General features: G+C 32.0%; 1 protein-coding gene across 3 annotated transcripts in view; it reads left to right on the plus strand.

Moving 5' to 3' along the window:
- LRP1B (LDL receptor related protein 1B) overlaps nt 1-15068 on the plus strand; it is a 1910203-nt gene that overhangs the window by 1652100 nt on the left and 243035 nt on the right. For all 3 annotated transcript variants that reach the window (XM_034954060.3, XM_034954061.3, XM_003822825.6), the window contains exons 58-60: nt 1048-1170; nt 3255-3436; nt 13423-13622. In XM_034954060.3, the coding sequence (XP_034809951.2) occupies nt 1048-1170; nt 3255-3436; nt 13423-13622 (505 nt within the window). The remainder of the gene's footprint in view (nt 1-1047; nt 1171-3254; nt 3437-13422; nt 13623-15068) is intronic.

Here is a 15068-nt window from a genome sequence, read left to right on the forward strand (position 1 = left end):
AACTTTACGGTGAATATTGATGTAAGCAAGCTCTCCACAGATATAAAAACATGGCAGAGATCTCTTGAGGTTTTGCCAAATGTCTATAACATTATTTTCTAATCAATAGAATGTATATATTAATAAATTACTCAGTCCTTAAGGTAGTAAATATATAATCTTTAACAATAAGTCAGAATTAAACTAATTCCTAGGCAATCATTTGAATAATTCTGCAGCTAAAAGATTCCTAGATCCTGGATGTACAGTCCTCAAATCGAATCAAATGTGAGAACTGCCAAACCAAAAAGCTGTAGCATCCAGAAACCCATCAATTGAATTTGTGTTCTGTTTTGCTGCCTGCTAAAAAATGCATAACGATGAGTCTGAAGGGAGGCATTTCCTCACATTTCCACCATGTGGAATAAAAACATGTTGATTATCCAGTTCCTCCTTGGTCAAATACTCACCCAAGGTTGTAACTTTTAAATTCTAATATCACACTGTATTGCCAAGGGGCCATCTGAAGCAGGAAGAAAGGCAGCTCTTTTATATTGTTGTTGGGACAAGAGCTTTGGGGGAAAGTAAAATTTCTATACCTTCTCTTCTGACTCATCAGATGGCTGTCCAGGGCTCATCTTAATCAGATGATCTACCTTTTCAATTTAGATATACGCTTTTTTCAGGCTCTTCCTTGGAACAGACTATAATGACATAAAGTTTATATTTCATATTAACCTAAAGTGGAAATTCTAAACTTTATCTCCTTAAAAGAAGTTATTTTTATTTTCACGTTACTGGCTATTTATTTAAAACCATTGTAAATATTTTGAAATTTTGTGGCCTATGTGGAAAATATTTTCAAATCAATATAGTATTTTTTAAACATACAATGTAAGGAAAATGTGAATATATGATACTTTTAATGAGAACTGGTAGCAAATACTTTATTATAATAAATAGAACTATTTAGTTTCAAAGGAAGACAGTGATTCCTGTAAACTCCTAAAACATTTTATAATTATTTCTATGAATTATCATTGACAACATAGTCTTTTTTATTTTCAGGGATTAAACAATGTTATTGCTATAGACTTTGATTACAGAGAAGAATTCATCTATTGGATCGATTCTAGCCGACCCAATGGCAGTCGCATAAATAGAATGTGTTTAAATGGAAGTGACATTAAGGTAACTAAATATTACAATGATGGGATTGTTGAATATTCTATCAGTATGATTGAATTGTATAGAAAATGTTATTTTATGACCATGATATTACTCATAAAATGCATTAGGGTGGTTTCAATTTCACATTTGTATAGTGTGATTAAAACTTTAAATATGAAAAATGAGACCTTTTATTCTTATGTTTCATTATAACACTATTACTTGCAATAACATAAACATCAAATTGAGTAAATAAAATATGGAACCTTATTCACAACCCTAGGAAATGGGATGGGTGCTTTCAGCTAGAAGGATTAGTGCCTGCAATTCAATTCTGTTGATTTAAATAAAAGAGAAAGTTGAGTCTAAAACTTTGTAATTGAAAAAGTTAAACATTAGAGTGTGGATTGAAATTATGATACTGTTAAAATTGAACAATTACAGATGTAAATAATTGAATGCATTTGTGTAAAATCATGAACGTCCTGATTGGAGAGGATCACATTTCTGTCACAGTTCTGTCATGTGTATGACCCATGTCATATTCTAGATATGAGCAACTTGGTACCATCTTTTGTTATTCTGAGTTTTAAAATCAAATTACTGATACTATATATACGCATTAAAACATATTATAAAGAAGTTTTAAATTCAAGTGAATGAAACCCATCAATTACTTTAACTTTTTTGTAGCCATCTATAATATCATACATAATTTCATTTTTGGTGAAAGCAATCCATTTTGAAAATATTAATGAGATCTTAAAGTGTGCATGTACAATGATGAAACAAATAGTAAGCTGGATTCAAGTGATTTAAAGTAGCTGTATTTAATAATGTTTTATATAATAAAAGATCACTATATAATGGTGATAGACAGATTAATTTGAGCCAACCCAATGGTTAGATGGAACAAATAAACAGATGAGATTTTTGTTTTTAAATTTATTTTCCAATTAGTTTAAAAACTGTGAAGGTTATACTACTCAAACTTGATCATATATTTCATTACAATACATTAAAAAATTTTAATTACCTTTATATTTTTTTAAGATACTTTACTATTTTTGAAAGCATATTCTCTACTGCCTTGCCACTACTATTCCATTACTACTTTAAATCATGTATTTACATAAGGTTATGTGAAGATAAAATACATCTTTATTCCCTTAAATTTATTAATTCACAGATTTTCATTTAAACAGCCATGCCAATTTTCCAAATTTGAAATGTGGTGGGTAAAAGAAAAACAGATGTCTTGCATTTAAGTATAGGAGATTGATATCATTTATTGTTACAAATGTGCATATTGCCACTTTCATTTGTATCTTTATTATTGATGGCATTAGGGAAAAAGATACATTTAAAATTTTATTGGCATTTTATTGTCTTTAACTGTGTAACTGTTGGCTTCTATATAGCTTCAAGTTTTGTTTATTTGACATATTTCTAAAAGTACTGGGAATTCAGAATGCCAGCGATATAGATCAAAAATTGTTGATCATTTTATATATATTATATTTATACATGCAAAGACTATATTTCATACTGTATTTGGTATATTCATGGATTAAAATTGATAACAGCAGCTGAATGTGTACATTGTTACCTCCCTTAAGCTAGGTTCAAAATAATGCCTATTCTCGTTGGTGTTTTCTTCTCTCCTTGTAGTTAACTAAATAGGTCAAGAGCAGTAGAGAGAGTGAGGAATGCTACTGTTATCTCTCCCAAACTGGTTAAAGAAAAATAATATCTCTAAGTTTGTGTGTGTGTGTGTGTGTGTATGTGCGTGAGAATTTTGTCCCAAATTTTAAGAGGATGAATAGATTAACAAAAATGTGAACAACAAATGTGCAGCTCTCCAACAACTTTTTAAAAATCATTTTATTTAAAACTATGTGTAAGTTCTAGGGACCTAATTACACATTAGGTAATTTCTCACAAACAAGTAAGTAATTGTATTGCGGTCAATTATTCTCTTCTTATCTAAGTTCCATTCTTTACATTTAAATGGAATTCTATATCTCTGTAAAAATCAAGAAGCAATTGCTCACTTCTTATTCTAGGGATTTATGCTGTTAACCTTTTAAATTCTTGTTTTGTAGGTAGTTCATAACACAGCGGTCCCCAATGCACTTGCTGTCGATTGGATTGGAAAAAACCTCTATTGGTCTGACACAGAAAAAAGAATCATTGAAGTATCCAAACTCAATGGCTTGTACCCTACTATACTCGTTAGCAAAAGGCTGAAGTTTCCCAGAGACTTGTCTTTAGATCCTCGAGCTGGGTTTGTAAAAACTGTTAAAAATCTTAAAGATTAAGACTGGATTACATTCATAGTAGTAAATCTAGTTCTATAGATCATTAACATGGAAATCCAGTGTAACGTGTAAGTGTGTAGAAATTCTCACTTAGAAATAGAAAAAAACAGTAATGTGATTATCACAATGAAAGGAATAAAATTAAGATGATTGAATTTTACAGAAACTATTTTTTTAAAGTTTTAAACACAGCTATTTTCCAACTAGTTGATAAATCCATGGTAGAAATGAATAAAACATACAGATTTCACTGATTTAATGCCTTTAAATCTTGAAGGAAAGGCAGGCTAAGAACAAATTCTTAGATGATGTTTTGCAGTGGTTGGGGTAGTCACAAATATGGACAAAGTAATCCCTGCACCACTTTATACCAGGAGACATAAGCAGTATCCATGGATGATAAATGACAGGGTGCATTATCATGTGCCTTCAAGATGAAAAGCTGAACGGGACTATTGGGAAGAGTTTGTGGTGGATCCGTTTCATTTGCATTTCATTGCAAGAATGGAGAGAAGTCACAGTAAGGGCCCAGGATCGCAGGCTGGAGATTTCAAATGAGGGATGAACACATCTGAAGGTGTCAAAGCTGTCTGGTGTATGTTTGCTAAAGTTCTATAGATTATGACCATTATAATTCACTTTCAATTATGTTGTTTTGCTCAGTAGAGTGTACATAACTTTTTAACTTTTTGCACTGTAATTTAGAGTGATTACATGCTCCAAAATGATCTTTGGAGAAGTTCAACCTACTCAACATACTTGGTAAAATAACAAATTTAAAGAAAGGTTGATGTTTTGAAATAGGACACATTCACAGTAGCAAGTGTTAGGATAACTTTGGTACTCCAAATTTTCTGCAATTTAAATTAATTAATTTTATTCACATATTTCACCAAACCACAGCTTTTATCATACCATATGCAACAATTAGGTTTTGCTTCTCGTTAATGTATCTCTGTTAATGTTTTTGGTCCCTCATGTTTATAATTGGCAAAGTAATCATGTCATAGTATATTTTATAGCTTAACTGTATACATTAATTTAGGTAAAAATAGTACCTAATAGGAGAAGCTTTGTACTGTGCACGTATTTTTGTTTTCAAGGTAATGTGCTCATTTTAACTTTTCACTATATAATTATGTAATCATTTTATCTTTTTGAGTATTTTATTTACCATAGCAACAGAAGGTTCAAAGAGTATCAATTTTATTTTAATTTAAATGGAATCACTAGAAAGTCTCTTTATATGTATGTTTTAAGAAATAATGGCCAGATGTACTAAATTTGGCTATCATCTATTCATTCTTAATTATGTGAATATTTCAATTTCTGGGATATTTTTATAAGAAAGTTTATTTTTGATTTTTGATAGCTGGGTGTGGTGGCTCACGCTTCTAATTCCAGCACTTTGGGCGCCGAGGCGGATGGATCACTTGAGGTCAGGAGTTCGAGACCAGCCTGGCCACCATGGCGAAACCCCTTCTCTACTAAAAATACAAAAATTAGCCAGGCGTGGTGGCGCACACCTGTAATCCCAGCTACTTTGGAGACTGAGGCATGAGAATTGCTTGAGCCCAGGAGGCAGAGGTTGCAGTGAGCAGAGATCATGCCACTGCGTTCCAGCCTGGGTGACACAGCGAGACAGTGTCTCAAAAAAAAAAAAAAAAAAATATATATATATATATGTGTGTGTGTGTGTGTGTCTATATATATGTGTGTGTATATATATATATTTGAGTGTCTGAACAATTTTTTTTCTTCAAAATCAATATGGCTGGCTTAGCTTCTCATTTCATGCTATTCAAGATGCTTCACTTTCTAATGAAAGAAACATTACCTGTTTGCTAATAGCAGTCTGTGGTCTTTTCTATTTATGAAGCAAAACCTGTGTCCTATTCTAGTGAATGCAGCTGAATCTATTAATAGCTTTAGGTTTTATTTCTCCCAGGTTACAGTTATTACCCCATAAACTGAAAGCAGCCTTAAGTTATCATCAACATAAACCCATCCATTAAAAGTGTCAATTAAAATAGCACAGTACAAAATTATTATAGATGTTATAAAAGACTCCATTGATTTCATTTTTGGATAATATTTGGATTATGATATAGATATGTCATATTATAACCAAAGAAAAAGGTAAAAGTTGGATCTCTTTATGAAACAATTAAAAACAACTATTTTAATGGATAAAATTTAATGGCACCTTTTTGTTCATGCTGTTTTCCTGGTTCCCCTGAGTGAGAAAATCAGGCAACTTGGATTTTAGCATTGATGAGATGAGCTCTAGGGTGAAAATGCCATAACTGTATAAAATATTATGCAATCTTGCTTCAAAAAATGAAAACTTTAAGATTAATAGAAATGCAATTGAACCTTCCTATATCAGATTGCCACTGCGACTTGCATATGTTTTGATTATATCAAAACTACTGACTCCTGTTTCCTTGAGAAGTATGATTTCTGTCCTGATATTTAGTGAAGAAAAGGTAAGAATTTGTTTAAGGGAGAATGAAGATCATTAGGCTGTCTTATGTATTAGAGCAATGATACTTTTAGAATATGTCTTGGGGGTCCTTTCTTCATTTTAATAACAGTATGTCAATTATTACAATAGCACTTTAGATATGGTATTTAGTAGGAACGTAAAGATACAAGTAGACAGAAAGTCTTCTTAGCTGTTATATTTAAATCCAATTGAAATCCTAATTTTTCTTATAATTTTATCTTAAGCTTCTTGTTATTTTGTGAGGTGTGGAAATGAGTATTCTAATTTATTATTAATTTAGGGTAATTGAAATAATTTACATTCAATATTGATAAAAATTACCTGTATGCAGGATATGTATAAGCATTTTAAAAGAGAATAGAGAATGTAAATATGTTAAAACTCTGCTGCAAATTTTATCTTTTTGTATAATTAAGGTGTCACTTTAGTTAATCATAACAAAGACCATTATGATAAACATTAAAGTGAATGTATGATATGCCTAATTAACAGAAAACATTACATATACTCATTCATTTATTCAACTCATATTTCTGGAATATTTAGTATATATCTGGCACTGTTGGTAGGAGTGAGAATAAAAATAAAAGGCATGGTCCCTTGTCTTCAAGTATGTTACACTCTAAAATAAAAGGCATGGTCCCCTGTCTTCAAGTATGTTTCAGTCTAGTATGTAGGTAGCTGATTAAATAATCACAATTCAATACAATAACTTTTAAGGTAGAGAAAATGAGAAGTGTTTCTGTCTCAACTGGGATCAGAGAAAGCTTCCTGAACAAGAATGGTAGAGTAAGAAGTAGCTGAGTGACGTGGTGCTCTACAGGGCAAGAGATATTTTTTGGCAAAAAGAACAGTCTCTCTAGGAAAGAACAGACACACAGAAGAGTGTGGCACATCCAACAAATTACAAGGAACTTATACAGTTGGAACAAATTAAACATATGTAATTATGGATCCAGTTTACTTACAGAGTAAAGGAAAGCTAGGAACAAGTCAGAACATAACACAAAATGACAGCAAATAACAAACATTACAAGGCTTCTGTCTTTGGCAAACAGGTAGAGGAGTTGTCCCCAGAATATGGGAGCACAGAAAAAGAGAAAAATACAAGAAAGTGAAATGATCAGTTTGTAGATCTATTGGGATTGGGAGTTCCCAAATAATAATAATAATAATAATAATAATAATAATAATGATGGCTACCATTTCTATAGCATTTTTTGAGTTAGAAAACTTTATCAGTTTATCATTTCAGATGCATGTACTGTTTATCCAGAGTCTCTGAGAAACATAGAATTATTTGTATTACTTTCCTTATAGTTTAGATAGGCACATTTAACCACGAACTGGCTAAGTGACTTTCTCAGAATTGTTTAGGTCATAAAATATTACACCGGGGATTTAATTCAGTTTTCAGGCTTTGGTCCCAAATTTTTCCTATTACATCATGTCAGAGTTTCCAGTAACAAAATAATTGTGGATCATAAACATGTTGTGCAAAAACCGTCTGAAAAAGGGATCAAGGAAAAAAAGAACCCCAAATCCTGTAGTTTCTTCCATGTTGACAATTATCCTTTTTAAAAGACTTAAAATTAGGACAGGTAAGGGCTGGGCACAGTGGCTCACGCCTGTAATTCCTGTACTTTGGGAGGCCTAGGCGGGCAGGACACATGAGATCAGGAGTTGGAGACCAGCAGGCCAACATAGTGAAACCCCCTCTCTACTAAGAATACAAAAATTAGCCGGGCCTGGTGACACAGGCCTGTAATCCCAGCTACCCGGGAGGCTGAGGCAGAAGAATATCTTGAACCCAGGAGGTGGACGTTGCAGTGAGCCCAGATGGTGCCACTGCACTCCAGCCTGCATGACAGAGTGAGACTTTTTCTCTCAAAATAAGGTAAAATTAGTACAGATGATAAAAGTTTTTTGGAAATGAAGAAAGCTGCCTAGATCGTTACCAGCACGCCTTATTTTAAAAGACATACTTTCATTTATTTTCTTTTACTAAAATTCTGACAATAGCCTGTTAGAGGCCAGGCACGGTGGTTCAAGCCTGTAATCCCAGGACTTTGGGAGGTCAAGGTGGGTGGATCACCTGAGGTTAGGAGTTCGGGACCAGCCTGGTCAACATGGTGAAACCCCATCTCTACTAAAAATACAAAAGTTAGCCGGGCTTGGTGGCACGGGCCTGTAATCCCAGCTACTCAGGAGGCTGAGGCAGGAGAATTGCTTGAACCAGGGAGGTGGAGGTTGCAGTGAGCTGAGAGCACGCCACTTTACTCTAGCCTGGGCAACAGAGTGAAAAAAAAAAAAGTCTGTTAGGAAATCCACAAGGAAATAGTAGGTCCTGTTTTGAATTTGAAATATATGTTAATGAAAATATGTGAAAGACACTTACTCAGTATTCATATCCATTATTGCCAATATGGATAATGACAATGCAAATAAATTTAGAAAGACACATTTTACCCTCTGTAACTTGGTATTTTAGAATGTCCTTCAGCATTTACTATAGTTGGAATAACTACCAAATTTTCCAAGATGAGCAGAAATATTACTTCCTCTGTAAAACATTTTCTAATTGTGCCTAACTGGTCACCACATATTGAACATTTAACATCATATGACTGTTTTTAGCTGAAATGTCTTTCTCTCCATCTAGAAAGTAATTTCCTTTAGCACAAAGGTCATGTCTTAATCATTTTTTGTGCCTAACACGGAGACTGCTAAATTCACTGTTGAAGAAGACTGATGAATGAGTAACTAGATGTACACAGAGAATGAGGTTATAGTTACAGAGACCTTGTGCCTGCACCTATGCACAAACCAATACATTGGTACGTTAATAACCTGCATGTTTCAAAGAGAAGAGTCATAAGGGAACTTTTGTTGTGATGGAATGAAAGGCAGACCAAGATGAAAATTCAGTTTCTGATTTCTGTAGAGGAACACAGAAATATTTCATTAAACTATATATTCACATAAGAAAAACTTTTTTAAACCAATTTTTTAAATCTATCCAAACAGTTCATTTCAGTATCCTCATATTCAGGCAAAAACACACAGGGAAATAATATATATGGTTAATTTTATAATTCAAAGTCAGAGATAATTGCAGGTGGAAGGAAAAAATTTCTTCAAATTTAATACTTGAATTCAGAGAAAAATAGTAAAAGCTGAGAAAGACTTCTATTTAATCACTTTTATAGAAATACAATGTATAATATTCAACTATAAAAGACATTCTCAAATTCACAGAGGCCTATTGTTATGGTTACAAGCAGACATTCTTTTATGTGCTTATGCTTCATTATATCTCGCAGAATAGGTACTATTTGGGGCTGAAATTTTACATATGAGATTGGGGTAAACATTGCATATTATCTGGGTGCAATTTAGATCTCTTCTTTCAACATTTTCACGGCAGTTGTCATTTTTAGCTTTAATTATTTATAATACATTTTTACATAGGTAATTTTTAAGGGTTTCATTTCAGAAGTTAAAATTACCATTATGTTTAGCACAGTCTTATTGACAAATTTGAAGAAGAAAAAAAGTATAGCAATAGGGCCTAAGTATGAAAAGGAAATGATATCTAGCCATCAGAAGTTAGCTACCACTTATTGAGAGACAAAATAAATCCTGTGTTTATGAAGGCTCATGCTTACCTGAGTACAGGTGAACAACATTTTCCTTCAGTATAATAGAGTATTATCCATAATATTCTTCTGTTTGATGAATACTTAAATAGGCAAATCATGTAATAACTTACATAAAATCAAGGCAAATCATATTCAAAGATACATACAATCCAGATGCAATAGGTAGTCTAGTAGGAGAGTATTACTAAACTAAAAATATATTAATATGCATATTTCCTATTTAAGTCAGATAAAATAATAATAGCTAATATTTGCTGAACACTTGCTACATACTTATCAATGTTCTACGTTTGTTTCATATATTCTCTCATTTAATACTCACAGTGACCCTGTGAGAAGAAACTGTAATTGCTTCTTTTAGACATGAGGCAATCCAAGCTCAGGAAGGCTAATTAAAGCTCCTAAGTTCACGTAACTAGTAATGAGAGGACCTGGGATCTGAGCCCATGTAATCTGTTTCTAGGGTTTCTTTGCTTCAGATGCTGTATAGTGCTTGTTAGAAGAGAAGTCAGTGTACGAATCTAGAAACCTGAGTCCTTGTTCCAAGTTTCCCCATCATAATACACAAAGCAGATAACCTTTTATATTCTCAGTTATCACTTTATCAGGGGAAGCTTTAAGCTATGTGATCTCCAGTACCCTCAATAACCAGAATTAAAATTCTAAATTGGCGCGGTGGCTCACGCCTGTAACCCCAGCACTTTGGGAGGCCGAGGCAGGTGGATCACAAGGTCAGGAGATCGAGACCATCCTGGCTAACACGGTGAAACCCCATCTCTACTAAAAATACAAAAAATTAGCCAGGCGTGGTGGCGGGCCCCTGTAGTCCCAGCTACTCGGGAGGCTGAGGCAGGAGAATGGCGTGAACCCGGGAGGCGGAGGCTGCAGTGAGCCGAGATTACACCACTGCACTCCAGCCTGGGCAACAGAGCGAGGCTCCTTCTCAAAAAAAAAAAAAAAAAAAAAAAAAATGTTAAGTTATACTTTGTCCTAATATCTGAAAGAAATAAAACGTCATTTTTCTCAAGAAATTTATAAGGTGGTTGTGAAGATAAGTTTTTTCTTCCAAAGAACTATTTGTAAGCACAACAGTTTTTCATGCCTTCCTCCATCTAGGTAAAATTATTATTCACTCTTTTGTACTTCCATAGTAAAAAATTTTTATTAGCTGAAAAGTGAAAATGTGAGACTGTAATGAAAAACTCTGATTTGAGCTAAATTTCACACAATTCATAAGTGGGGAGTAATTTGGAGAGGTATATTTGGGCCCAGTAAGAAAGGGTTTTCATTCGAGGGAGAGAATTTCAGTTCTGGAACTCTTACCAAACTTACTGAGTGTGATGTAACAGATGTTGGACTTCATGAAAATAATATGCTTTTTCTCTTCTTGGTGTCTTGGTTCATGATGATGGTAAGACTACCAGATGAAAAATTTCAAAATACAAATGAAAATTTAAAATTGCAATTATATGGAAGTTAGACCACTTGAAATTTGTAGTTTACTTAAGAAACATTATTATTGACATCTAATAATTTTCAATGCTTTTATTGATAGCATTGATCACATGTACTGATCAAATTTAATGGAAACCCTTTTTCACTTTTGAGGTATTTAAATTGCAAGTACAATTACATGTAGAGTAGCTAAATAGAACTATGATGGCACTCTCTAATTAAACCAGTTTGGATGTGTTATTTTTAATGTTATAGAAATCACTGAATTATTACTTTTAATTTTTATTTTCTTATATGCAATTCTTAAAAAACATAACATGGTATATAGAAGCACAAATAAATTTAATCATATCTAACATGTGAGGGAAGCTGGAATAAATATATTACATTTCAGATAAATCAAAAATTATTATGTTAGTATTCCCAAGATTCAAGGTCAGTAAGGCAAAGAGAATTGTTCTGATTTATTTCAACAAGGTAAACTATCTTTTTATTTTTACTTCTTTCTGATTCAGTTTCTTCTTTTGCATCTCTTCTGTCATGATCCCTAGTATAGGCAACAAGGTACTTCTCCATAAATTTATTGGAAAGTACTGAATTGTATGTTTTCTTAGAAGATGTATTTCACTGACGTATTCACTTTTCAAAAGAAAACTATAACAAAAATAATTCAAGATTTTAAAAAGCATAGCATTATTTTTTGAGGGGCTTAGGATCTATTATTACTTGATAATTTGAGATTTTTCAAAGTATGTTTAAAGTTAATATGTATATACAAAAACACTAGGTAGGAATTCCAGTATTGCCCTATGTGAAATTGACTTAGTGTTACCAGACCCAAGTTTATTTTACATTTTGACTTTCAGAGCTCTTTGAATCTCTGTTTATAACATACCACCTTTTGTTTAGGTTTTATCAGAAATATATTTCTTATTTCTTAAGCACCATACTTCATTATTACTTCAATGATAGTTTGACTATCAAATAACTTTTGTATTATCTTTATAAGCCATACCTTTATGCAAATCAAGAAAATGATTGTCAAAACACAATATGGTGTGTGTTCTTTACAATGATTATTTAGGTTAGCTTTGTATTTGATAAGTGTTTTTATTTTCCTGAAAACTTTTTCCTTTTTAGTATGTGGTTAAAATATCTGAACATAATTATGTCTGTCAGAATTTATGAGAAAAAATTTCTTTAAAGAATGTTTTAGATTTGAATTGAATATACCAGTTTTACAATCATCTAAAATATTTTCAAACCAAATTATTTTCATGCAAATCTTGTAAATCTGAAGAACTAATTGCTAAGTATTATATCTGGCAAAAAGAAAGAATGAAATAGAGAAAAATCTACTTGTGTTAACAGATTTTAATTTCAGAGTTGGAATGTGAAAATAACATTAAAGATCCTATAACTCAAATCTTTATATAGACAAGGAAACATCTAAAACATAAAGTAATTTTTCTTACTTTGAGGAAAAACACAAATGGCTTAATCAAGCAGAGAAAAACGTCTAAGTAATCTGCCGCTTATACGTTATTTGCATTTTATCGGGTGTAATATTTATACTGAACTCAACCTAATTATATAGTATCAATATTACTTAATTCACTTCCTGTTTTTTCCCCACTTTCGGAACTGTCCTATCTAGAACTTCTAATAACATAATGTAAATCACTGCTGTCCAGTAGAACTTTCTGTGATAATGGAAGTGCTCCATATTTATGCTGTTAGATATGATGGCCACTAGACACACATGGTTACTGAGCACTTGAAATGTGACTCGTGTGACCAAGGAGCAATACAGTTCATTTCATTTAATTTTATTTTAATTAGTTTAAATTTAAACAGTTATAATTGGTTAGTGGATACCATCTTTAACAATGTATATTAAGGAAATAAAATGTGCACCTCCATAATTCCTTTTGAATTTTTCATAGATAACACACCAAAAGAGAAAGTATATATAGTGATAATTGTATTCCTTCAACATTGATAGGTATCTTTTGAAAGTTTACATATGTTAGTTTTGAACATCTATAATTGGTTAACACATGATATTATTATATAATATTGTTATATATGAGTTTGTGTTCTAAAATAAACATATGTTTAAAGTTATAAGAATATTTCAAATCATACTAGATGTGTAATAAAACACTATAAGAAATTTTGCATCAAAGGATGTTTCTTAAAAGCTGCAATTTAGAAAAATGGCAAGAATTAATGTGGGAACAGTTGAGCAAAAAAGTAATATATTGTTTGTTGTTTTGCTCCCAGAGAATCTGTAAACAAAATCGGTATTGATTTTCTTTCCTAGATATTTGTATTGGATTGACTGCTGCGAGTATCCTCATATTGGCCGTGTTGGAATGGATGGAACCAATCAGAGTGTTGTCATAGAAACCAAGATTTCTAGACCTATGGCACTAACAATAGATTATGTTAATCGTAGACTCTACTGGGCCGATGAAAATCACATTGAATTTAGCAACATGGATGGATCTCATAGACACAAAGGTTGGTCCAGTAACATAAATATTCTAGTATTTTACCAGGTCATAAAATATTTATTTAAAAATATATATTTATTTTATATGCTTTCTCTCATAAAACATATTTAATTTAAGGTTACATTATTATACTTCTTTATAAAAATATTGGTAAATTAGAATTAGATGTATTTATTCAAAAATTATGTTATGCATAAGATATTTTACACTATCAATGTTTTCTTTAATTGTATTTTTCTAAATAGATTTTCTAGTAAATGGGCAGTAGTTTTATAAATTAATATCCACATGCATCCCAACTGAATTGAAATAGAAGGTTATTTGCTTGTAAATATGAGGCTATTACTGCAATCTGCTAGGATTTCAATTTTCTTAAAAAACTGAGTAAAAGTATAGTTTTATAAGTTATCGGTTAAGCTATGTACATGACTAAAGTTATTGTTACCTAATCACAGCAGCAACAATAATTAACATACAAAATAGTAACAGACAAGGATATAACAGAGAAGATGTCACGTATAGTTAAACATGACACGGATATAGCAGAAGCCACAAATGACTCAAATTACATCAAAACGTTTTAGGTAACAGGTAGCTTTTTAAGAATTAGATTTTTTCCTGAACAAATAAATGAATTTTTATTGATCTTCACTAACCTAGTGTCACCTTTGCTATCAGGGGTTTACATTTCCAAACATCACTTAAAATAAGAGTTTCAAAGCGAGGTCCCAAATAAAGTCTGCATGTTAATTCAGTTTAGCTTATCAAGTTACTTTCTTCTCTGGCATCAAGCTTAAGACAAAAACCCCTGGAGGAGGGAAGGATGAGAAATGGTAAGGAAGAGAGGATTATTCTTAATCATCGAGTAATACTCTGCCAGTGTGTTTCAGTGTGGAATAAAGCAATGAGTTTAAAAAGAAAAAAGGTAAAAGGTACCAAAGTTACACCACTTAATAATTTTACCTATATTCCTGTCAGTTGATGTTTAAACAAATACATCTTTTCATCCTTCTAACTAGTAATGTTGACAGGAAGTTTTTAGAGGCGCTTTCTTAAGGGTAAGAACACTGTAATACAAAGAGTGTAGTTGGATGAGTCACTTACTTAGGTGTTGACATTCCAGTTATGGAGATAAAAAACTCATCAGGATGCAATTTAAGTGAAAAGTTATTTAAAGAACACTTTAGGATTTTAATTACAGCAAAAGGAATGTTGACAGATTGAAATCACACCTAGCATTTAAAAGTTATATCTCCCCCAAAGAATCAATAATGAAATGTTCTGCCTCATTCTTGGGTTGCATAGTTGAAAGTTTTATTGTGACAATCAATATTTTTCCTATGTAACTATAAACCTTTTCATTTTTAGCCTCCATATAAAGTGCTAGGTGGTTGTATATGTATTACTTTCTACTAAAATTTCATTGTACAACGAAATTTTTATATATATTGTT

This window comes from Pan paniscus, chromosome 13, assembly GCF_029289425.2.
Source record: "Pan paniscus chromosome 13, NHGRI_mPanPan1-v2.0_pri, whole genome shotgun sequence".
NCBI lineage: Eukaryota > Metazoa > Chordata > Mammalia > Primates > Hominidae > Pan > Pan paniscus.